Source organism: Empidonax traillii, unplaced genomic scaffold, assembly GCF_003031625.1.
Source record: "Empidonax traillii isolate 1590-97213 ecotype Southwest subspecies unplaced genomic scaffold, ASM303162v1 scaffold40:size2234952, whole genome shotgun sequence".
NCBI classification, from domain to species: domain Eukaryota; kingdom Metazoa; phylum Chordata; class Aves; order Passeriformes; family Tyrannidae; genus Empidonax; species Empidonax traillii.
Window position 1 is genome coordinate 1,426,718 of NW_020955233.1, and position 26,149 is coordinate 1,452,866.

The 26,149-nt window shown below is 44.2% G+C and overlaps 1 protein-coding gene across 4 annotated transcripts in view; it reads right to left on the minus strand.

Annotated features, from left to right (window-relative positions):
* ARMC8 (armadillo repeat containing 8) overlaps window positions 1-26,149 on the minus strand; it is a 62,071-nt gene that overhangs the window by 18,980 nt on the left and 16,942 nt on the right. For 3 of the 4 annotated variants that reach the window (XM_027878321.1, XM_027878319.1, XM_027878322.1), the window contains 8 exons: window positions 17,077-17,219; window positions 16,887-16,984; window positions 10,229-10,321; window positions 6,930-6,989; window positions 5,655-5,735; window positions 4,788-4,863; window positions 4,614-4,704; window positions 1,113-1,173 (listed from right to left, as the gene is read on the minus strand). In XM_027878321.1, coding sequence (XP_027734122.1) covers window positions 1,113-1,173; window positions 4,614-4,704; window positions 4,788-4,863; window positions 5,655-5,735; window positions 6,930-6,989; window positions 10,229-10,321; window positions 16,887-16,984; window positions 17,077-17,219 — 703 coding nt within the window. The remainder of the gene's footprint in view (window positions 1-1,112; window positions 1,174-4,613; window positions 4,705-4,787; window positions 4,864-5,654; window positions 5,736-6,929; window positions 6,990-10,228; window positions 10,322-16,886; window positions 16,985-17,076; window positions 17,220-26,149) is intronic. The other variant, XM_027878320.1, reaches the window with a different exon arrangement.

Consider the following 26,149-nt stretch of genomic DNA (forward strand, 5'->3'; position numbering starts at 1 on the left):
CCTTTGTCCCAGCCAACACACGGCTTTTTCACCCAGAATGATGGACACCAAAATCCCGCTTCCAAAACCTACTGCCCTGGGTACTGAAAGGCACGACTGGGCTTTCTTGGTGTGGTACATGACACACAACCTGTTCCTTCCCCTGCACCACCCAGGAGCAGCACTGAGGAGCAGCTCCCAGCACTCTGGACACAGTTCTCCAGTTTCAAAGGCCTGCAGGAGCTGGTTTGCAGCAGAGCCTCAGCAGTGGCCCTTGGCTCCCTGAACACACCTTCCCAGCCCTTTTCTTATTGCAACACTACACCAAAACTTCCGTATCTCATGGAAAAGCAAGCACTGTTGGCATTACCTGATCCCTGGCTGATACACTTGCTCATTACCAGCTTTTTTTATTCCTTTTTTTCCCCTACCTATAGAAGTGTGACTATTAAGAAAGAGATTACATTCCTATGGTATTTAACAATGTTTCCTGTACTGGATACACATTCAGTATAAAAATCAAAGCAAATATTTCAGCATGAGGGGTTTTTTTTTAATACCAAATTTCCCTGGCCAAAGCATGAAGAAGACAAATATACACAAAAAATTTTGAAACCTGAGAAATCATCTGCTCATGACAAGCTCCACATACAGACTGTGCAAGTATTCTGACTTCAGCCCCGTGAAATAAGCTGCTGAAAGACAAATTAGTGCCCTGGTCATCTACAGAGACCAGGTTAACAATGTTGTTTCCATGGTAGTTACAAATGGTTACTGACATTTTTACAAACCTCAAATGGATGTGAGTCAAACTCTGGGACATTTATTTCTGGATACTGACCTTCTAGTATGATTCTTTACCTAAAGCTTCTTTAAAAAGTCATGCCATAAATGTTTAAAGACATAAAGGGAAAGCAGGCAATTTTTTTAAACTAAAGTCAGGAGAACTCGGTGCTTTGGAATCTTTGGTGCAACAGATTTTGTGCCACTTTTTATATGAGACAAATAAAAACAGGATAGGCCTACATGCGAAAACATTTTGAATAGAAAACTGTTTAACCAGTTGTTATGGTTAGCACAGAAAGGAGTGGGTTTGAATATTGAAGAGGTGGTTTAAGCAGGACACAGCTCACCTTGAGGACGATGCAGGGATCGTCTGTCCGTATTGCTCCGGCTCTGCACATGGAAGTAAGGCTGCAACAACAACATAACACACAGTCACCTGCAGGGCCTTGGAGGCACTGAAGATGTTCCAGAACAACCCCCTGTACCAATGGAATGTCCTCCCCTTTGTCCTACCACTGGTTTAAATCCATCAGTGCTCACTGGACTTGGGCATACAAACAACTGCAGGGGTAGTTTTAGGCGGATCTGTGGTGCAGGACGCCTTGCTGGAACACTGCTCAGTACAAACAGCACACACTGGTCACAAAGGGGCAAAGCAACAGCTCTGACTGGCACACAAACCTCTTTTACATCTAAAAACCCCCAAATTAACAACTTGCATTATGGTAAAGGAGGAATATACCCAGCCCCTCCTTTGCTTGAAGTACCTGCCCATGCTGTGCGAGCAATGAGGAGAGATCCAGCACAGGGCTGGAGGGGTCTGACAGCTCAGGCAGAAACCACTTGGGCTCTGCACCAGCCCAGGAGATGTGGGATCACTGGGATATCTGTCCCCAGTCATCAGCACATCCTCACTGACGACAGCCCAGCCAGGGCTCTGATACTGATCCAAGCCAGCACTTGCTCTTTATTGGAGAACAACTCAGAGTGGACACAACAATCAGAGCGGACACGACAAGCCCAAGGTCTCAGTGCTGACACACAGACAAGGTGCAAAGTGGCTCTAGTGAGGTACTTGTGAATGTGCCCCGAGCTACCACAAGTGCAGAGTCCTTCACCCACCAGGGGTGGTTTAAAGGTGGTTTAGCTTTTCCCTCCTCCAAGGCAGCTGCAGGGGAACTGCTCTACACCAAGGATCTTTTGGGTTAGCTTTGGAACTAACCACAGGAACCGCCTTCTCTCCTGCCACAGTGCAGGAATACAACTGTATTGCAGCAAAGTGACTTAAACACATTTTGACCCTCAAGGGGACAAGTGGAAATTGTACAGAGCGTCAATCAGAACTGCTCAGCTAAGGAGCAGCAATATCCTCACACCCTGTAACCACACCGTGTTTCACCACATTCCTGAGCTCCTCCCAAGGGCCCAGAGTGGCTGCTTCCATCTCTTAAGAGGGCAACATCACTCATCCTGTTCCAACCACAGCCACAGCTAAAAATCCTACCATCAGAAGTCTCTTTATAGACTGTTTCTCAGAAGATAAGAGGTAAGACTTGACTGTTGGCACAGAGCTCATTTGATAAACTTTTACTGCCCAAGCCTTGAGCTGACAGCAGGAGACTCATTTTCACACCTGAACAATCTCACAGCTGCCATTTAGTCCAGTGAGACCCCATTTGCCAGGCAAAGTAGCTCTATTTCAAACATGAAAGAAAGCAATTTTTTATTGCAGGTAAAACAGACTTGGCTTAGCTGGGGGCAATTCTGGTGGCTTTAACAGAAAAGGTTACTGCTCCACTTGCAGCTGCAAAGCCCTTTTCCAAGAGGCTTCCTGCCCTTCCCTCTGTGCCAACTCTGCTGCTCAAATGAAGGATCCATTTCAATCAAGTCCTCCAGGTCTGATTCAATTGTTGGGAAAATAAAAGGGAACTCTTAAGGTAGCCTCTTATGCCAGTGTGGATTCAAACAGAAATTTAAGGGAAGGTTCAGAAATGCAGGAAAAAACCCTTCTAGATCTGTATTCCAAGAACTCCAGTAATAAATCAAAGAGGAACTGCAGATTAATTGACCGAAGCTGGCAGGGCAGGAGTGAAATCTAGTTGAGAAGCAGAAAAAGGGATGACCTGTGACAATTCCACCTATTACTCACATTAGAATAAAAGCAGAGAGAGTCTGACTTGGAGGGAATCAAGCAGGGAATGCACTCATAGAGGAAAAGCCAGTAAGTCTTTTCAGCCCCCAGGACTGTCATGAAATGGAAGCTTTGGAGCCCTAAATAGGATGACTGCCCACGGACTAATTAGAAATCCCATCTCAAACTCAGGATACTGGTTTGTCTTCCATTTTCCTGCAACTTTCTTTTTGCCTTATACCACATCATTTTGGTCCACCTCGGTCAAAGCTCTGCAGAGCAACAGCAAAAGATAGGATGTCCTCCCAACTCCTGCCAATCTGAAACAAGTCAGCAGAAACCAACAGATCTGGGAGTGTCCATCCCAAAACAAGGACAGCCCAGAGCCAGACAATTCTCTGAACTCCCAACTTGCCTTCCTAACTTACCAGCTGCTTTATGTCTCGAGATTAGTACAAAAAATTAATTTTCCAAGCATTATTCCCTATGTATTTTTCTGACTTCTCAAAGAAACCCATAAATCAGTCAGAACTGAGACTGCTACAGCGTAATTAATTTAACTTGCCTTCTTCACTAAGGACTGCTTGACACAACCAGTAAAACCTGAACTGCACAGACCAACTGTGGTTGGAAAGGAGGGTGGGAAGCCCCAAGACAGACCTCCCACATGGAGGGGGATTACCCCAGAAACACCCCCCATCCCTATACATCTTCATAACCACTTTTAGGAATGAGTTAGGTCATCACAGCCGGGCAACATGACTCCAGAGCCATCCTGCCTGCCCCGCCTGCTCCTCACCCAGATCAAGAGACCTTGCACTGAGACAAGTGCCCGTGAAACTGGTTGGGGAACTCAGAGAATCCGCTGTTGCTGGTCAAAAAAAAACCATCAAAAACTAAAAGAACAATCAAACAATACAACAGTGACCAAACTCTTGAGTGAAATTTAATTTTAGTTGTTTAATAGCGATGGGCAATTTTATCTCTTTAACCCCCTGAAGTGATTTGTTCCATTATTATCAATACAAGAAAAAGAAAACAGTCTTAAAGGAGTCAATTCCCAGCTCATGAAGTGCTGCTGTTATGGAACTTGGGCACATTTTGTCACAGGGTAGAGAGTCGTTATGAACATGAACACACCGAGGTGCCCACACCAGCAGGGAAAGTCTGATCTGAACCACTAAATTAATTAATAACATTAATTCTGCTGTATGAGCACGTGAAGCCTGGAGAGTAACTTATTTTAATTAAAAACAGCTGGGAAGAGGCACTAACCCTGCTCCCTCATCACCTCAGTGCAGTCTCCAACACAGCACGGCCCTGGGGAGCAGAGTGCTCTGAGCAGGGGTTCAAGGAGGGCAGGTAACAGATATTTAGGAATTGTGCTCTGCCAGGACACAGGATTGACCACAGCCTGTCCAAAGCAAAACATCCTAAACTCCAAGCTACTGGTGAAAATCCACATGGCTGAACACACACTCCTCACAAAACTGCTGCCCAGCAACGTTTCCCCTTGTTTATGCACAGCAAAGAGTGAAAGTTATGTTATAAAATGAGGTGAGAAGCACTTCTTCAAGGGCTTAGATAATGCAAACAGTATCTACAATTATTGCTAAGATTTTACAGCACACATTACTCTGGAAGAAGCAAGGAGGGAGCAGTTAAGCAGTGAGATTACCCTCCATGCTATTTTACTCTCGTTCCTGCAGACAATTACCATTTGGCTGATGTGAGCTGCATTTCAATGGGCTTGTCCCTTTGTAACATCTTCACAAAAATCTGTGGTAACAATTCTCCATCCACTGACACTGCAATGAAAGAGAACCCAAAGTCATTCTGATTCAGCCAGTCAATAAAGGGAGTGTCAAATCAGCAGCAGCATCACACTCACCATTTACCAGAGTCATGGAGACCTGGGGGTTCTCAAAGGCCAGAACTGAGAAGCATTTCAATGCCTGCATTCGGACCTGTGTGCAAACAGAACAGAGGGGAAACAGAAATGCCAACTGCAGAGCACAGCTGGTCCACACTGCTGCACAGGCTGGGAGGAACCAGTGCTGTACATCAGCAAGACACGAAGATGGTGAATTAACATCTGACACCTTGACTTCTTGCTATCTCCCTGGTGGGATTATCCTCCTATGGGGTGTGTTGTGAACTATTTGTGAAGAAAACCAGCAAAGATAGAACTTGGGAACTAAACAGGAAATACTGGTCTTAGCTGTGATGCCCCACAAAGCAAAAAACGACAAAGAATGGAAGTATAGCACAATAGCACTTTTCCTTCCCAGGACTCCTAAGTATGTCAGAGAACCAAAAATACGTGTCCTTAAGATTTACAGTTCAGAAGCCTTTGGAATTCAGCTCAGTAAAATGTCTAAAGACAACCATCTGGTTGAAGTGATTCTAAAGTAATGTTAAAATAAATACACCCCATGAGTTTTACTGCCATGGCACAGGCTCAAGTATCAGGTGTGTGACAAGGATTGACAGATTTCTTCATGCTGGATCTTCCTCCTTCAGTCCAAAATCACATTTCGGTTTAATTGAATAACTTATTTCATGGTTGTCTAGTTTTTTGACACAGGGAAGATGGACCATGATCATCTTCCCACTTGTAAAACCAATTGTTGCTCTACAGATGCACATTATCCCTGTCTATAACTTGAATTCATAGGCATAGAAAGAATTCTGATCATCTTAATTTGGATTCCTTTCATAAATATATGTTAAACACAGAACACTTTCAATGTCTTACTTTGTAGGAGGTGGAGACCAGGAGATGTGCAATACTCTGAACAGCTCCATGGTTAAATAAGATTGTCTGGTGATCTGGACCCTTCAAAGGAAAACATAACACCATTAATTCTTTAAAAGAACATGTAAAAGGTTTCCATTATCTGCAATTCACTGTCAAGTATTTCAGACAGATTTAAAGTGGATTTACTAACACTTATTTTGTGATCAGTTGGCATAACATTTTTTAAATAAACAAGTCCAATTCTTATTTTTATAGCATTTGTCCTTTTTTTGGTAATCATTTCCACTTTTTCCTTCAATAGGCAATGCCACTAGTTCTCTCAAATGAAGAAACATGGATAGAGCGCTTCTGTTTCTACTCTTCCTCTTGGAAACAATTGAAAGTTCCTGATTTTCTGTACAAGTCACATAAAAGATCCCCAGTCACTAATGTTTTCTTCACTGTTAATATTAAGCATTTTCCACAATTCTAACTTCAGAAGGGAGGGGATTTCATCTGAAACGGGTTCAAGACAGAGAGTGACAGTGCTTTGAGAACAGATTCACATGTTCCTCCAATTTATTTTTCTCATTTTAGTTTCAAACACATTAAGCCATAAATCCAGCCAGCCATGACCTATTTACTGACCTCAGGCTTTAAGTTGGCAATGGCTGATATATCAATATTTTTTCCAAAAGAGCATTTGGAATGACATCCAAATACTGGGTTTTGCAGGAGAAAGTCTCAGAACTGCTGTAGTGTGAGCAGGTTCAGTGAGGCTGAGAAAACAACGTGCAATCTCAACACCTGCAGCCCTCAGCAGTGTCTGGGCAAAGCTGACCTGTGACTTGCAACCCTCTCCTGAGGAGGGGGTTCATGACTCTGGCCAGCTCTGCATTAAACACAGGCTGTGCACAAATAAACTCAGCTTTTAGGATGGCCCAGCTTTTCTCATCCCTCCATGCACTGCCCTGACTAATCTGCAAGTGAAGGAAGTCTCTTCACTCCTTCATCTCCTGTTCAAACCCAGCTGAGTTTATGGCACTTCTACACACCCTGGGAGGCATCAGAGACACTTTATTCTCACATTTGAGATGCAGCTGAAATCAGATTCCTCTTATAATCAAAAGAACATTTTTAGAATATCTCTTACCTCTAAGAAAAAAGCATAAAATTACTTTTAGATGTAACATATCTGGTGCTTTAAGAGATGCTTCAGCTGCTACTGCCACCAAGAGCTTTCTACCAAAAAATGCAATTCAAACACAGGGTTGAAGGAGGAAAACCACTTACATTGGCACACAGAAGTGGCTGAGGCAATGATTTAAAGCCGCAGCTATGCCAGTGTTGGAGCTGAAGAACAGATATTAAAATATGTGAAAAAAATGAATGAAATTCAAGTAAAAGAAATCATATTGCCCCAGATTTATGATTCACAAATATCAGTGATTCTTCCAGGAGATGCAGGCGGTAGGTTTTGGGCAAACAGGCCAAAGGCCCAGCCAGAGGTGACACCTGCGTGTGTCTGAGCTGCACAAGGGGAGGCACATGAAAGATCTCCTCTGGACTGGCTGTGTTTGCACACACTAGTCGCTGTCAGGGTGAGCACCAACCCAGAAACAGGGACAGCTGCAAAGACACGGGTGAAAACTGGAGAATAAAATTCTATTCCATAATGAAATTTCAAAAGCAGGTACCTAAAGGCAGCTGCACCTTGGATCAGGGACCCAGCACAGGTCTAAGGTCACACAGGAGAAGGGGCCTGGGAGGAAGCTGCCTTGATTACAGGCTTTATCCTGGACCCTTCCCAGACACAGCATTTTAATTTTCAGCTGGCAGTGAAATCATGCAGAGATGTCACCACTTTCAAACCTAAGTTCCAGAAGTACTTTTTCAAATTATTTACGCAACCCTGTGTTTCCAAACACACATCCCCTCTCCTCAAACTGATCACTGAAATAGCAAAGTTTACTTACTCCCACCTGCTCTGAAAACAAATGAACTGAGACAGACTCTTGCATAGCAACTTTTGACTTTTAACAGACCATGTACATCACTCTGATTTCAGTTTACTATTTGCTCCTCTGTTGATAGAACCCTGGCTCTGGATGTTAAGAACTGCATCTGCTCCCCTGTAAATCAACCCTTTCCCCTGCTCAGGATGGCTCTTCTCCAGGGTCAGTGCTTCCCACCCGCAAATTTTAACTCCAGCAGTGCAGGGAGGAGCAGTCAGAGTAAAAGCAGAAACAGCAGCAACGTGCCAGGAACCCAAATTATGGATTTCCCAGCTCAAGAGAACTGGTCTGAGTATTTCCAGGCAAGTAAGGCAGAAGGTTGAGAAGTAAAACAAACAAGATGCTGGCAAGAAGGAGAAAAAAAAAATGGATGCACCAGGGGTGAGCAGAGAACAGGAGGCAGGAACAAGGAGCAGGAGCTGTGATATGTCACTGTCAGTTCAATTAACAAATCTACTAAGATGAGGAAAGAGAGACATAAAAGCATCAATACCTCTTACAACCTACACTAAAGCCTTGCCTAAGTATTTGTGCAGAACTTACTGCTTCAGGTAAAAAGCATGAGAAAGGTTCTCTCACTCAGGGGGAAATAAAGGTTCTCTCACTCGCTCCCCTTTGGGGGAAGGTAGAGTCTTCATTTAAGATGTAGTGAATACAGAAACTTCCAGTATTTAATCATTTTTCAATTATAAAAATGTACTGTGCCTATCCATGTAAGTCAGAAAGTGCCCTGCAAATTCTGCTTCACTGTATGAGAAGGCTTTTGTTCTGTCTGAAAATACACTAATTGACCTTATAATCCTGAAATCCAAAAACCAAACAAAAAAAGAAGGAAGGGGGCATTTTAGATTTTCACTTAACAGCTGCATTTGCCTGGGCAAGAGAGAAAGGAGTTCTTGATCAATTTGTGATAATCTGTTTACTCAACCTCAAATATTTTCCTTTGTTATGCAGCTGTTTATTATTCTGTAAATGCAACTATTTCCTAACACTCCTTCCCCCACCCTGCCTTTCTTGTGCAGTCATGTTTCTCTCTGCTCGCACAACCATCAATTTCTTTCCAAAAACTTCAATTTTTTGACAAAGATTCACTGTAAAATTTGTTTGAGAGGGATCTGGGGGAGGCCTTAAGAGCAGAACAGCGAGTTCAGGAGCCCCCCCTGCCCTGCCCTTGGTCAGTGATTGGGCTCTGTTAATAACGTGTTTGCTGTGCAAGTCACCACCAGGAGTTAACGGAGCTGCAAGGAAATAACTCATGTGGGAAAAGATGACAATAAGTGTTTTCCTCTTGGATGAATTACTCAGCAGTTCTCTCACAGCCAGCAGGGTTTATATTGCCACAGAGCCAACCCTGAGTGTATAAACTGCCACCCTATAATTAGTCCTGGGTTATTTCTCTTGGAAGCCCACATGGCCTGGTTTTTCACCTCTTCCAACTCCTCAGCCTATTAAGGAGACTTTCAAGGGCCACTTAAACAGCAGATGCCTCACTGGTGCATTTTTCTTTTTAAAATACCAATTTTTTCCCCCCAGTATACAGATCTGAACTCCCACAGTTCCGTGTAGCATTCTGCCTTAATGTTTTCTTTAAACAATTCTATTAATATCAGCAGCTGAATTATACCTTTATATCACACTAACTCTGTTTTCAGGTCCTCAGTTTCACTTAATAAAAGAAATGCAATGGGATGAGTGAACATAAATAACAGTCAAGGAAGAAGAAAACAGACACTTAACAAAGGAATAATTCAGAGTTCCAGAGGTCTCATAAGGTAGAAAGATATTTTTCAAGGTAAATACTTACAAATTCATAAACTTGGGAACTTTCTCATTTGTTAGTCTGGGAGATAAATACAGTTTATGACCCTCTAGTTTTAAACTGTTTCTAAGGGGAGAAGATGCTGTAAAAATCTTATTTCCTACACTGAATTATTTTGATATTTTGTTGTATAACCCACTGGTACAGTAACTACCAAAAAAACTGCAACAATAATACAGAAATGAGTGTTGTGTGGAAACCTGGAGCAGGGCAGAGGGAAAGACATCCGTGTTTGGGGTGGAGTCGCTGCTGGTTTAAAATTAGTTTTCCCTTATAGAGAGAACTGCATTACACAGCAGGAATGAACATGCACCTGGATAAACCTGTGAGTGACAGAGCTCAGCTCAGAGCTTTTCCCTTCCTCTCAACCTACAGCACCTCTCAGAAAACACTCCCTGGGTCTGGAACAGCTCCTGAAAGCAGTTGCAGGACCCCCACACGAGCTGCTCACAGTCTTGAGGTTTCTGGGGAAAAATAAAAGTCTTCCAAGATTTATCCTGCTAATAGTGAGACTGATATTTGCCCAGACTATTGGCTGGGTTTAGTAGCCAAAGCCTATAAAAAAAACCCCTTATTTGCCTGTTTTCTTGTACTGTAGAGAAGCTCACACGACCCCAATAGACCTGCAGCAAATCCAGAGCAGTAACACTTCAGCCACTGCTGTCCCAACGTTCCTGCCACAATAGGCAGCACATGCACAGGTTTTTATAGGCCACAACACAGGACTTTGCACAAAGAACACGCGTTCTCTTCCTTACTTTGCAGCAGTGTGAGAAGATCTGACATATGTATTCTTGTGTGTATCGAGACCTACTGAGCAGTGCCATGAGGTGGGAGATCACTGTAGCATCCTGTAAACAAGGGAGAGGGAAAAAGGATTAACACTGTATGCCAGCACACTTTCTTCAGTTTGTTACTTGAACAGCACTGCAGATTCTGCACTCAGTGTCCCTCCCTCCACTGAAACTTCCATGGACACACAACAGGACCAATAAAGCAGTTCAGGAGCGACTTGGAGGCACAAGTGACAGTTCTGAGCTAAATCCTCCTGGAAAAAAACAAAAGGTCAATGCAAGTTAGGTATGAAACTTCTGTGATTTGTGTCCAGAATATCTCCGTGACAAAACAATAAAAGAAGCAGGACAAGCACACCAACTGCACACATGGGCACTGAAAGCATGACTGCAGGAGCTGGCTGAGCACTGTCCTACTACAAGGGGGACTCACCTTTCAGTGCAGCTCCCAGGAGAAGGGAGCAGGGAGGGAACAAGGTGCCAGGCTGGACAATGCACAGTGCCCTGGAACCCTGTGGCACTCACTCTGTCACTGATTCCTGGGGGCAAGGATGTCCCTTGTCTTTCAAACACACTACAGACACTACTGGTGAGTGTGACACGGAGAGAGAACCCAAATCAATCAGCAAAAGAAACCCACAAGACTCAAGTGGAAGGTTCCCTGCCCGAGCAGTGGATGATCTTTAAGGTCCTTCCAACCTAAACCATTCCATGGTTCTGTGGTAAGTTCCCCTCTGCAAACACATCCAGTTGCTGAAGCTCTGTGGGAAGTCACAAAACTGTAACATTTTAGAGCTCTCAGTTACTTTTACCAGTGTGTTTTAGTGTCACTAACAGTGGTGATATTAAAAGAAGCAATGGTCATTTCAGTTTGGAAAGTGGTGAACTAAATTACTTTCAGGAGATACAGGGAGCTGAACAGAGGGAAGGATTGAATGAGCCATCCTTCCCAAAAAACATGTGTTATACTGGCTCTACACACATAAGTGAGACTCTGCTTCACCTGCAGAATGATGAGTTACAGCCCTCTGCCCAGGGAGAGGGAGATTAAAATCACAGCAAAGCCTTCATCCTCAGCTCCTCTGTCAGCACCGAAAGCAGCAGCAGCCTGACTGGAGCTCTGAGTGACCGCAGCTTCATAGACACAGCTGCTTATGAGAAGTTTTATTTCAAATTACCTGAGAAATTTCCAACCACACATTTTAATACTACCAAAATAAACATGTGTAAGTCTCCCTCTTTGCACACATATTTGAGATTAGGCAAAGATTTGCAGTATTTATTTTTTATGTTTAATATTTCATATTTATATACACATACAATTACCGTACTTGTTTCAGGAAGCTTTGCTGCCAACAATCCAGCCTTCTCATTCTCAACAGAAAACAATAGGACAGCAGAGCCAAGAGACACACCGAGAATAAAATCAGTTTGTTTCTACTGCTGGTTTCTCAATAACTGGAAAGGATCAATGTGCAACAGCCTCACTTCCCATTCCAGCATCCTACAGAGAGAAAGTTACCTCCCAAAACCTTCCTGCCAGGCACACCAGCCATACACCCCTGCTCATCTCCTGCACAGGAAGAGCAAGGGACAAACTATTTTTGGCAACGCTCTTGGGCCCTGCCAAGAGTGGTTCCATCAGATGTGCCTTTTCACATGGCACACTGACACACACAGGATTTTCTCCCAACTCCAGAAGCCAAAGGCCAGCAAGGGACTGGTTTGGTGGCCATCAGCTCTACACGCACACTGTAACAGCAGCAATGCTCAGGGTCACAAGGAAGCACATCCTGACCTTCTCTGGCAGAGGGGACCCTGCAGGGGGCTGTGAAATAAGTGGGGACTGGGCACAGGCCAAGCAGAACAGCAAATTTCCACAAGAAAGCAAACAGAAGCAGCCAACAGGCCAACCTTGCTCTCAAGAAACCATCTCAGCAGGTCCTCAAAACTTCCTAAGTGTCTCCTTGTTTGAGGCAAAGCCAAACTGACAGCACACTCAGGATTCCTCTGTGGTTCCACACACTTGACCCATTAAAACAGATTCTTGTCCTTTTCTGTAAACCTTCAGGAGGTTCCAGATAAGAATTCATAGGTGTCAGTGTGCACAGGGGCTCTTGGGGAGAAAAGCAAAGCCAGAAGAGTAGCCCTAATTTATTTCCTAGATCAAGGGTGACTGAAGTGGTCCTGTAGAAGGGTTTAAGACTTGCCCTCTTTCCCTTAAGCTGTTAGAAAGCCTTTGTATCTCAACTGTAAACCTGAACCAGTGGAACTGCTTACGAAAATCAGATTTCAGTCAAAATATACAAGAGAATAACATTCAGATTACTCTTTGTTAACTAAAAAAATATCTGAAATGTATAAAGAGTGCCAGAAGGCAAGACAGGAGCCCCTGAAAATCAGTTGAAGCAGAAAAGTGGAGAAGAGGTGATGTTTTCACAGCTTCTACTGGAATATATCTTCTCATACCCTAGTTTTTGTCTCCCAAACTACTAAAAATACATTGCTTTCAATTTTGAATAAAATAACTATTCAGTTAAGCTCTTGGAAAGTTGCAAGAGTGCTTGTGAGAAAACTGTTAATTGTGCTCCTTGATTTTGCTAAAATACATCCATCTTGTCTAATTATATTGGTATGTTTATCATAAAGAATCTAGAAAAAGTAAAGGGGGGTGTGGACATTACTGACTTCAGCTGAATGTGAATAGTGATTCTGTGTCAATATGAGGCTACATAATTCCACTTTTATTCATATTAATACCTAAGTACAAAGGACCTGCCTGCAACCCTAGTAAGTGAGGTTGTGCCTACACGCATAATTACACTTAAAACACCTAGATTCACAAATCCATTAAAATATTGTCTACTAACAAAGTAGTTCCAAGCAACTTATGACAAAAATCTCTACATCACATGTATTGTAATAAAATCATCCAAACAGAACTCAGAGGGAATTAACAGCCGCATTTACCTGCTTGGATCCCAATACCTAATTTCTTCATATTACTTTTTAACACTAAAACAAAATTCTTAAGATCTATTCCTCAAACATTTTGTCATAGTAGAGGATCGCTCTTCTTTTGTCCAAGTCACTAAACAGAAATGCTCCTATCCACCCAAATAACTTAAATTCAAGCTCCATGAGCTAGAATTGATTATTTTGCAGGTCTCATTTCCAGAAGCAGTTCAGCCTGGAAAACATCCAGCTCAGCCACCACAAACAGCAGGAGGAAGGAAGGAGGGAAGCATCAGGAGCTGACCCAGATTCCTCCTTTGGTAGCAGCGATCCCTGAGCAATGTGAGATCACTGCTCATTAAACACCTGGGTGTTAATCACTGTAACACAGCCTGATGCTCTCCCTTTCTCCAGGTGACATCAGGTTTTCCACACCAGCTGCCCAGGAGGGAGCAATGAATGCTTTTCCCTTGGTATCACCACTCACCTAGGCTGGAGACAGGGAGATTGCTCAGACTGATTCCCCATTGCCTGAGCAGCACAGGCTCATCCTGCTGCAGTGCCTGCACTCTCCACGCTCCCTGGAAGGACAGACTCATTCCCAGCAGAGAAGGTGCCTCCTCCTGCCAGGTCAGCACAGCAGCACAGACAGCAACTGCCCACTAAAACTGTACCTGGGTCCACTGAGGAAGGAAAATGAGATCACAGCTGAGAACATCTGCCAGGAAACATGGGCTAGAAGTGTTTCCTGACACTGAATCCATTCTTTTTGTTTTAGATAGAACAGTAAGAGTGGTAGTGACAGGATATCATTCCAACTGAATGAGCCTCAGTGCTTCAATCTATTCAGTGAGTCAAAGCACCTCCAGCTGTGTGAGCTGCTGCTTCACGTGGACACAGCACCTCCCAGGATCACCTCAGAACTCAATTATCTTCACCTAAACAGTTCTCTCACCTCTGTACCCCTTGTCACTCCTCATTCCATATGCAGGATGGTCAATCAATTCCTCTCAGTCCAAAGCCTGCTCCCCTCCCGTGCAGGAGTTCTCCACAGGATGTGTTCACCTGGCACAGCAGGTCTGGGTACAACCTGTTGTCACATCTCAGCATCAGCACTAAATCCCTGCCCTTTCTGGGAGCTCAGGGTTCATCCAGCTCAACACACCCATGGGTGGGGCTGCACATTTTCCCAGGACAGATCCCAAGTTCCTACAGGAAACAGCCCAAATGTTTCCACCTCCGAAGAACTATTTTCTCCTCAGAACTGAACATAATTAATTACACAAAACTGCCAATATTTTATTCTTCAAGTTGCTGTCCATAAGGAAAGGTTCAAGAGCAAAGGTGTAGATCTGACACACAGCACTTCTGCTAGGAGAAATATCCAGGTCCCTGGGGATGATGTGGGCCTGTTACAAACACAAAGAAATGCTTTAAAATGCTTTACAAGCAGCACTCTTTGAAGAACTTGTATTATCCTTAACTGAGAGCTCCTCTGAAACCTCTGGAGTGACTCTAACACCCCTGCAGATGTGGAGCTAACTCAGAACTCCTTGTCTTGGAAACAGTCCTGGCCAAGGTTTGAGAGAGAGTGTCCTCCATGCAGTCAAACCACACAGAAATTCTGGGAAAGTGTCCGTCTTGGATATGCTCAGCATCCAACCTTTCACAAGTTTTCTCCAGATCTGCTGGGCAGGAATGAAAAGCCATTGAAAACTTAGTATCCTACCTTTCAAAATAAACCTGACAAAGGCAGAATGAGAGGACTGAAAGATGTGAAGCTGGATGGAAATGGTGAGAGTCTCCCTGGAGCTGCTGGGTTTGGAAACAAAGATGGAAGCAGGGAGGCTAAATGGGAACTTTACATTCTTCCGATTCTTCTCAGTGTGGCAAAGCAGAGTGTCTGTCATGAAATGCTGATTAGGCCCATAATTACTCCTTTAATTGCAAAGCCAATGTCTCAACTGCTGCCTTGTGAAACACAGCCTGCAGCAGTGTGGGCTGTGGCTGCACCTTCCAGGAGGCAGGAAAAACACCTCTCCTTTTCAAAGGATCTGGATTCATTACTTTTCAAACCGTGGCTCAAAAAAAGCAGATTTTTAAAAATAAGACCTTCACCACAGTCATAAAATAATTAACTTCCAGGTGTCCAAGTGGAATGGAAGATGGGAAAATGGGAATTACAGCTGGAGCTAAGGAGCAAGGACCCCTCACCAGATGCTCGTTTCCTGTAGTTATGGTTGATTCCAGGACATCCCCCTGGCCTGAAGGACTGGGGTAGCAGTTCTGATGTCACTGCTATGCAGCACAGAAGGCAAGGATGAAACACAGACCCCAGTACCTTGGGCACACTGTTCCCACAATATCAGGGGTAATTTCTATGCTAATGCTGTTCTTTCCCATTACTCTTCCCTTTCCTTTCTCTCCAAGATATCAAATGTCCAAGTAGGGAGCCATTAATAGTCTCTACTGAGCACTGATCCCTGGAAATAGGGATGGATGTTAATGGACACAGTCTTCTTTAGCCCTGACCAGAGACAGAGCAGGAACCAGATGCTTCTGCAACTCGTAGAGGCTGATCTGGGGGAATCTGGGAGCATAGAGTGGAGCCAGAGCAAGCAACGGACACACAAAGAAGAAGCTCTTGGATCACTCAGGAGAGGTGCCTTCAGGGGTCACACAGTCTGCACTGGGGTTTGTTTCCTTGCTGAACAGCCCAAAAACAACTGGAAAAAAGGCAGTGAACAGTGGAGGACAAAACTGGCTGATTACCTACACAAACTGGCTGATTACCTACACACATCAAACAGAAGGCGAGAAGAGCTGCAAGGAAGACTTCAGGAGACAGACCAACCAGCAGATGAAGCTCAGGATAGATGTGTAGTAAGACTGACTCCACAGAAAACTGCAAGTTTACATACCTACTTCTGGAATGAAATGTAGGAAATCATTGGAAAAGGAAGAGAGAACAAAACAGACATTACAGCATAGGAATTGGTTTTAGCAATGACAGACACCTGAACTGTAGATAAGGGATGATATCAGAGGCCAGCTGTGCCGCCTCCTCTTCCCAAAAAAGAGGCCTGAGTCTGAGCAAGGCCAGGGGACAGCAGTGCCTTCAGAGAGGGCTCTGCCCAGTCACCCCACCAGGGGCAGCACCAACAGCCCCACTGTCATACACTCCCAGCTGATCTCAGCACAGCAACGGTGCAGGGACAATTCCTACTCTCCTGGCAGTTAAACGCAAATCACACACAGAATAACTAAGAGCAGTGACACTTTGGAGGTGAAGCTCTTCCACTGGAAGCACAAAAACTAAGCAGACCTCTCACCTTGGAGTAGCAGCACTGTGTCAGGTAAAATTAAGTTTCAGAAAGTAATGTTGCCAATACACCTGTGATAATGTGAACACCATTTAGGGACAGCTTTTCTCCTTTAGGATTGCACAGAGGCCTGAAAGTGTTAGTTCTGTTCTTATCGGTGTGCTGTCAACCATCTCATATCAAACACTGCTATAAATGATAGGAGAGCCAGATACCTTCAGTGTAGGCGAGAAATGCTGATGCTGTCGGTCAAACGCCCCCGTTACTACTGCACACAACAAGATTCTTCACTGCCACCACCTCTACAGGTTTTAAAAGGACATCATAATCTGCTTACAACTTACTGTGTACAGCAGATCCTCTGGAGTCACGGGACTGATGAAGATGGTCCGGAGGCATCGCAGGCAAGCTTCGATAAACTTCAGATCTGGAGACAGCAATCCTACAAGCACAGGCAGAAGGGACCATTCAGCTTCATTATCTTTGCTTATTTCAGTCCCTTAGGAACATCTACTGGCATGGGCCATGCAGTACCTTGCAGTAAGGCTGGGATAATATGGCAGTCTAGGAGGGATTTGACATTGTTCTCTGTGCCCATGGCCAGGCTGCCCAGCACCACGGCACACTCCGTCCTCAGCTCCGTGCTCGAGCTCTCCTGCTGAAGCAAGTACAGCAACCTGCAAACAGAATCATTTGCAGAGGAAAAATTCAGATAAAGACAAATTGTAAAACTAAATATATATATATATATATATATAATAATCTGAATCCTGCTATGTAAAGAAATTTACGTCCTTAATAAAAATACCAAGACTGAATAAGGGTAGATGAACACTTCATTCATAAGCACCTTTGGACACTTGTTCCCATACAGGTTTTACTGGGTGTTATGGCAGAACAACACACAGTGCTGTTTCCCAAAAAGGCAGTGTCACAGCTGTGATATCCAGGATGAGGCCTGTCAGGATACCAGGGAGATCCCAATTTTCAATTAAAGGAAACGAGGCTGCAGTATGATGTCAGTGGAAAGGGAACCTCACACACTCCCCTGACACCCAGGGACACGATTTCTGCTGACACAATGCTTGGTATCTTTGGTGGTGATTTTTCTGGGTCACAACTGCAAAATAACTCCACCCTCAAGCACAAGCAGGGGGGCTGAGAGTACTCTGACTTTGGAACACTGAGAAATTATCACATCCGAACATGAGAAAGCCCAGGAATGTTTTATGTGCAGGAAAGCAGCTGAACTGCAGCTGAAGGGAATCACTTGGAGCCTAAAGCACATCTTTGCCAACTATGTCTCCATCAATTAGGATTCTTCCTGCAGTACCAGGACACCCAGGAGTACCTTTGATTGTACTGCAGGTCACAGCAGTAGCACCTGAACCACAGCAGAGATCACCAAAGTTGAGTCCTGCAAAGAGCCCAGAGAGCAACCAGATTCCTCCCTCCCATCAGCACAGCAGATAATCACTAGGGCTCACATTAGCTTAGGATGAAAACAATTTAACTAAAGGCTCCCACAATACAAATCAGCAAAAGGAATAGGTAAGATGAGCTGAAACTGAGACAGAATTCCTCTGTACCTGTGACATGGAGAGTCACTGAGCTCAGGCAGAAGTATTGTCCATTTGGTAACACGCTGCCGTGTCTGGTGTGAAAAGGTCTCTCCTCAAATGTACTGACACCTTCCCAAGGAGCAACAAGGAGCCAGAAGCCAGCACCTTCCCCAGTGCTGGGCAGGACCGAGGTAGGGATTCAGGTAAACAGATCCCTGAACAAAAATGCCCCAGAACCTGACTTCCTAATCCAAGGCAAGGCAAAAATAACCAGATGCACAGTAGCCAAGTGCAATGTGGGAACACGGGTGTGGAATGGGCACCCAGGGAGGTGCAAGCAGCCCCACAGAGACAGTGACACACAAGAGGACCTTCAGCACACACTCCAAATGTTTCCCACTTACTAGGGCAGAAAGTGCTTCTTGAAGTCCCCTGCATTTCAAACCTACAGTGAAAGGCCAACATAGCTTGGCCAGTCCCTGGAGAAAGCTGAGATCAAAGGTCTCTTCCCTGCCTCTAAGCTGCACATTCACTCCATAAAATCCAGGCTATCCCAGGCAGCAGATGTTTTACCAAGCTCTTGAAGAGGAACAGTAAAGGAACTCCCCACAATTCCCTAACAGTTGCTTTGGATGAGAAGTTTTCTGCCTGTGGATCTGTGAGGAGCCTGCTTTGCTCCCAAGGCAGGTTTGCCAGAAGCCAGGGAGTGCTGGGCTCAGAGGTGTGCTGGGTCACATGGGCCACTGGGATGGGAAGATCTCCAAAATACAAGCACATACTAAAAAGATTAAATATAATCTCTTCCTCAACACAGACAAAACAGTTGAAATGTGGCAGAAAATTAACATGTGTGATGCAAGAAATCCCAGAAGCACAGGTATCTTTCCTCCTTTCAACTTCCTTTGGATTCAAAGGATCAGACTGGCATCAATTTAGGACGGCAAAGACTTCCTTAATCACTGCTGTTTTCTTTAACCTGCTCCTTTCCCCAAGTTATCAAAGGCATCCAGGTTCTTTGTCCCTGGTTGTCTGGTTTATCTGAAAGGTCATTTATTCCTAATATGTAGAAACCTCTTCTAATTTCTTGTATAAATCTATTCCTGATTGACACCAATTTGACACAGCAAACATATCATCCTTTATTTTGTATTAATTCTTCCCAGTTCCCATAGTGCCCAGCTAATGGTCCTATGGCACTTTGGCCCAGACCAGCACATGGTCAGTGGGGCTGATCTGCTGCTCTTCCTCTCACTGAGGGTCCTGCAATACTGACAGGGCAAGGGATGCTAAAAAGGCCCAGAAGATCAGTTGTTCCATAAAAGCATCTCTCACACATTTGTGCAACCCCAAAATTAACCATACCCACATTATCAGCTTCTGGGAAAGGAACAAAAATGATACTGCAGGCAATTAAATTACATGTTTCTAAAGCTCCAAGATCTGGTGCTGTATTATTTGAAGTATCAGCTGTGCCACGGCCAAGGTGAAGGTTAGTGCTGTTGCTGGGGGAGTACAAAGGAAGAAAAATACATAATCACTGTTGTGCAGAATCATCACCCAGGAAAAACAGCGCTCCACTTGCAATCCCAGTGGGAGTGGATAACCCTGCACTGCTGTTGCTGCTACACAGGCAGCTGGGTTTGTTCCCTGCCTTGTCCATCAGGTAAGGACAGACAAGGACACAGGAATGCACTGAGTGATCCCAGTTCAAATTCATCCTGGAAAAGATGTGAAGTTTTTTCTGCACACTGAGCTCCCTGCCATATGGAAAGTACAGTCTCATCTAGTGTTCTAACTCTGACTGACTCCTCTGCTGTATGAGTTGGTAAATATTGATCCAATTACTAACTAAAAAATGTCAGTAGCCATCACCTTTTTTTAATAGCTTTCAATAACCTAGAGGTAAATTTGGAAATTCAAGAGTATTTCCTTCCATTTTCACTAGGAAGTCCTGAAAACTTGCTCTGAGGTGCATCTTCCCTGTACAGATCACACCAATGGCCTTCTCTGGTTACTAAGGACAGAAACTCTGCTCCTTATACCCAGAAATGTTCAGTCACAGAATCACTGAGGCTGGAAAAGACCTTTTAGATCGAGCTCAACCGTTCCCCCAGCACTGCCAAGGCCACCACTGTCCCCAAGTGCCACATCCCCGTGGCTCTTAAATCCCTCCAGGTATAGGGGCTCCACCCCTGCCCTGGGCAGCTGTGCCAGGGCTGGACAACCCTTTCCATGATGGAATTCTCCCACATACCCAACCTGCCCCTCCCCTGGCACAGCTTGAGGCTGTTTCCCCTCCTGCTGTCCTTGTTCCCTGGGAACAGAGCCCAACTCCCCCAGTTCTCCCCCTCCTGTCAGGGAGTTGCAGAGCCAGAAGGTCCCCCCGAGCCTCCTTTTCTCCAGGTTGAGCCCCCCCAGCTCCCTCAGCCGCTCCTGCTGCTCCAGCCCCTTCCCAGCTCCATTCCCTTCCCTGCACACGCTCCAGCCCCTCAATATCATGTCCTAAAAAGACCTTTCTCCCCCATCCCCCAAAGGATTTTTACCAAATCCAAAAGCACCCTAAATTTTGAAGGCTGTTCTTTTCCAAGGAAAGTAACTGCTATTTTCTTTCCCATTAACACTCCACACTGGGAACAGATGTTACAGCAATGCTGCTGCTAGAGAGTGAAAATGAACCACACCAACTATAATCTACAGTCTTTGTGTGCTTAAAATAGAAAGCCTTAACTAAGCTTTATAATTAGTAAAGATCAAAATTTAAGTTCATATTTTATATATACAATAAGATTCTGAAATATTAATAATATCCTTTTCTACATCTTTAAAATAAGTTTGTGTTTCAGACTAGGTTGTGCACAAAGCTAGACATCCATATTATAATATTTTCTATTTCTGTCTTGAAAAGACAGAACTGACACCAAGTAACACTGAAAATTAAGTAGTTACATGACTAACTATGAAAGTACAGAAAGTTTCAAGTCAGGACAATCCATATAACCACTGAAGATGAAACTGTGCATTAATAAACTACTGTCAAACATTAAAGACAAAGCCCACATCCTTCTACCGTCCCAAGGAACATCCTGGACACTGGTTTTCTGTTCCAAGGGTCTGGCCTGGACAAATCCAGCAAAGATGGAATATATTCCTTCCATATATTAATATCAACAGCATTAGAAGGTAGAAAAATGGTACATACTTGCAGGGCATAATTTGGATTTTGGAAATTTCCAAAATATGACTAAGGTACTTGTCTGTAGCCCACGTTTAGGAACAGACTGTCCCTACATGACCTGGATCCCTGATCTCCAGCCTTATCCCTTATCAGCCACCTCTCTGACCTCCAAACCTGCAGAAATACTGGATCAAGGCCCTGCTTTGAACCACAACTCACTTTCATAGAGCCCAAGAGCTTAAGGAGAGGCCAAAGGCCCAAAACAGCTGCTGTGAAACAGCAGAAATGGGCTCCTGCTGTTCTCGGCACCCTGCAGCCCGTGATCCTGCAGGGAAGCTCCTTACAATGAGACAGGACAGGAAACAAAGCAATGGAAAGATCTCATAACATCTTCACGAATTTTAACCCAAGGTTTTAAAATGCAACACTTGGACTTTTTTCAAACTTCTGTAAGGCTCCTTAAGATAATTTTCTCTAACATTTATACAGAGTACACGTTCCTCCATTAGTCCCTGCCCTTCTGAGGGCAATGAACTGATTCAAGTCCCTTTGTCAGATGTCAGGAATGTATCCAGGCAATCAGACCCACAGCAGGAAGGTCAGCAAATCCATCCAGAGAGACACTTCAACGAACTCCAGGCATGACCGTGCCGAGAAACCACAACTGAGATGTGATGCACTCAGAGCAAGCGAGCAGGACTCACCTGGGAATGCCACAGATCTTCTGAGGTAGACAAGGAAAGAGCTGATGAACAAAGGTAACTACAGTGCAAGGAAGGTAAACACTGCAGATTTTCCTTTTGTTTTTTTGAGGATGATTGAGTTGGGGGAGGAGCACCAGAGTTCCACAGTGTAAGACAGACATGTGTGACCTAGAGCTCATCAATCCAGCCTGCACACAGACCTCATCCAGTTAAAAACAACAGGAACTTCCTCTCTGACACTCCAGCCCGCTTCCAAATTGTCACAAAAGCCTCTGAAGTTCTCAAGACACCTGGGAAGGAGGCGAAACTCAGCACTTCATCAAACCCCACAGGGGGCAGTGGAGACAGAGCTCAGGATAACAGTTTGATGAAGCTCAAGACACCTTTTATCAAAGTATATGAATCAATGAGAGCTTGAATTCAATCTTGATTATCTGAGTATTTATTATTAGTCCCCTTGCAAAAGGGATGAAAGAAACACTGTTTGCTGGAATTACCACAATTCTTATTAGATCTTATTCTGCCTGGATGATTCTTGTCTTCCAGTCCACTAAAAACTCAAAACTCTACCACAGAAGCACAGGTGATGGAAGCACTCCTGAGTGTCTGATTTACTGCTGGCTGACAGGACATGGATTAAAAAGCTGCCCCATGCACAGAGGTTGAGTTCTGAAGGTGCTGCAAGTCCCAGTGAGAGTCAATCCCAAACTGCGGACTCAAGTAACGGATGAGAATAGCTCAAACAAGATAGGATAACACACTTCTTTTTAAAAAATGCTCTTTTTAAGGCTTTTTAAGCACTACTTTTCAGACATAAGAGGAAGCAGTCACTGGCCACAGGCTTTTCCAAAGCAAGAATGAAGTATCATTTCAAAAGTACTCAGAATAACTTCTGTACAATAATACCTGAAGTGACAAATTAAATAGTTATGGATTCTTACACACGAGGACTCAAAAATATGAGTGATTTTTAGACTCTTAGTCAAAATCCATCCTGCAGTGAGGTGTCACAGTCTCCCTTCTGGAAGTGACAATTCCACATCTCCAGAGGTTGGATCAAGGGCCTGGGCTAACTCTGCTACCTCAAAACCCTGAAAAGCACAGATAACTGCTGCTGAAACGTTTCATACAACACAAACAGGACTGTCAGCTTCCTAGAGGAGCCAAGTGGAGCAGCATCCAGTGTATGAGCTGCAAAGAAAGCTTTTCCTTTGGGAATAAAACATGGAATCTCAGCTTACAGCTCCAATAATTTATCCTAATGCTGAGACATGCTCACTTGCATTAATATTCCATGAGTTGCCGCATACACCCCACATAACCTGCATCCAATCTGACTCCTGTTCACTTGGCTAAATCCAACACTGGGGAGTTTTAATACCTGAAGTTGTTCACACGTGTACACTTCTGGAGTGACTTGAAGGATATTCCAGTTGCTGCAGAATGGCCTCTCCTCTTGGTCACTCCATCAAAAAGTTCACACCCAATACATGAGCACTGTCAGATCTGCAGGCTGTGTGAGCTAAATTTATTCCAGTTTTTCTCCCTAAGATCACTCCATGAATCATTTAGCAAAACACAAAATACATCCTGTCTTTGCAGCCATTTATACAGGAATATGTGGGATCAGCACACAGCCCCTGAAGCCAAACATCAGTGCACTTCCACTGACAACACCCAGAGCTTTTTAACATACACAGTGAATTACACTGGTTCAGTTCAGTACTGTTCTTGAGATCACAAAAGCTTTTTGCTTCACAAAAAATGTGTTAATAGGCATTATATAAAGCAACATCTTCATCCAGTCCTGCTTCAACCATCTCATGACTTTGCTCAAGACTGATGCCTTGTAAGCTCCTCTCTGAACTGTTCATTCCATTTACCTTTATAAAACACCAACATGCAAACTTTACTCTAGGTCTTCCAGAAACTCCTATGTGGAAGTATTTTTTTCACGTTAGAACATCAGCCAGCCTATGACCACCACCTGAAAAACTACTGCTCAGTCAGACAAACCAGCTCTAAAAGGTCTTTGTCTGAGGGTGCCAAGTGACCTTACAACAAAACCCAAGCTGTTTTTACTTCCCATTCACCTGCAGCTTGAAATTTTCCACTGTTCACAAAAAGATTAAACTGTATTTATATATATGTATTCCCACTGAGTTTGACATCACCATCCAATATCCAGCATCTGCACGTTAAACAGGACGTCAAGAACACATTTTTGAGTATTTTTGGACAGATTTGTCTTCTTACATCACCTTAGGAACGAAACACAATACATCACAAAACTACTCTCTACATAGCGTTTTTAAACCCAAAACTTAAAATTCTAACAAAAATACACAGCAGGAAAGGTGCTATCAGAGGTACAGGTTCCATCAGAACAGGCACTTCAGAGACAGGGGCCTGCACAGCCCTTAAACAACAGCTCTCATGCAATTCTGCTGACTTCCCTCACATGCACTTCATAGCTGGGCTAGAGGGGTACCTTGTTCCAGTTCCCCAACACCCTGCTGGAGAGGGTTAGTCCTCACTAAGAGACACCTCATTATGCCATTCAGGCCCTGACTCCTGAGCTGTTTAAGCCAAAAGCAATGACGAGCACAGGAGGCTGTGAGGGGCCCTGCTCTCCACCTTTCTCCACCCCAAGGCAAGGGAAGCCTTGAAAATTATCAGCGGGGCAGCTGAAGCTCCTTCCTCTGAGCACACCAAACCCCAACATCTGGGCACAGATCCCTGCCCTGTGGGGCACATGACACAAAGAATCCCAGCACCAAGAGCACAAAGAACAGACTGAGGCATCAGGAAACAATTGTGTCTTGGCCTCACAAGGAGGTCCAAGAGGTCTGACTGAAAACCTCATTAGTGTGCCTGGGACAGGGCCATCAAAGGCATTTTCCTTCTCATCTTTTTTAGTAGGTTACACACTTAGCAACTTTATTGTTTTATTGTTTTATTTTTTGCAAACTCTAAAAGAACACTGCCTGAGGGAATCTGATTATGTTTAACAATAAACTGAAACATAAAATCTCAGGGGTGTCCACATTGGTGTGTTCACAGCCCTAGAAATAATTTGAAACCCCAATAAATTCTATTAGTTTTCACTTCCACAGAGAACCTGACAGTATGCTGGAAAGAACTGAAAATTCAAACGAAGGCACAGAAAGGAATCCATTGCACTTCTGCAGGTCCTTTAAAATGTGCTCCTAAGAACTTAAAAATATTAAAAAACCCAACAGCTAAACAGAACCCCTAATAAATGACTTAGGGAAAAATTAAAGATGACTACATAAGGTTCTTTGAGGTGCACCTACCTAGACAAAGCCTTGGGAAGAAGTACACTACCACCTTACAGCTCCAAAGAATGACTGTGTGACAAGACAACAATCAGCTGGAAGTCAGAAAATCATTTTTGGTAAGTGACAAGAATGATTTAGTGTTTTTGTCAAAAGCCTTGGGTGGTTGGGATTACGATTTGATTTAAAAACTCTGTGTTCATTTTGGAGTAAAGGAATAACTGAAGCTCTTAAGGAGAAAGAAGTGGAATTAGACTTTAAATATTGCACTCTCAGCAATAAGTAGATCAGCACTAACTTGACTCAGGTGAGGTTTTTGACAGGTAGCACAAGGGACAGGCAGACAGCCCAGCTTGCTGGCTGGAACTGAACTCTGCCTTCCCCCCGCTCAGCCCTCCACCAGCTGAAGGGAGGAGGAAACCCATGTCAGGCCCAAGAGCCCCCTCGGTGCTGGATGGCAAAGCAGCAAAGCTGCGTCTCTCCAGTGCTCCACACACCCAACACCGACCCACAGCTACCTCCTCCCGGGCTCAGTTCATCAAGGGCTTTTCTTCAATTCCATCTCTCAGCAGCTACAACTGGGAGAACTGGGAGCAACAGCACTGCAGACTAAATGCAGCTCAGAAGCCCCATCAAAGGGACAGACAGGAACAATCCACATTTGAACTGAGTACTCAGGCATTTTCCTGGGATTTAGGCTGGGAGAACAACCAATGGAAAGCATTAAATCCTGAACTTGGGCTCTGAGGAGGCGTCTGCCATGGAGACGGACACAAAAGCTGCAGAATTTGTTGTCATAAAACTGTTGAGTAAAGGAGCACACCAATAATTATTGTGGACTTCCTCAGTCTCTGCTGGCACTTATGT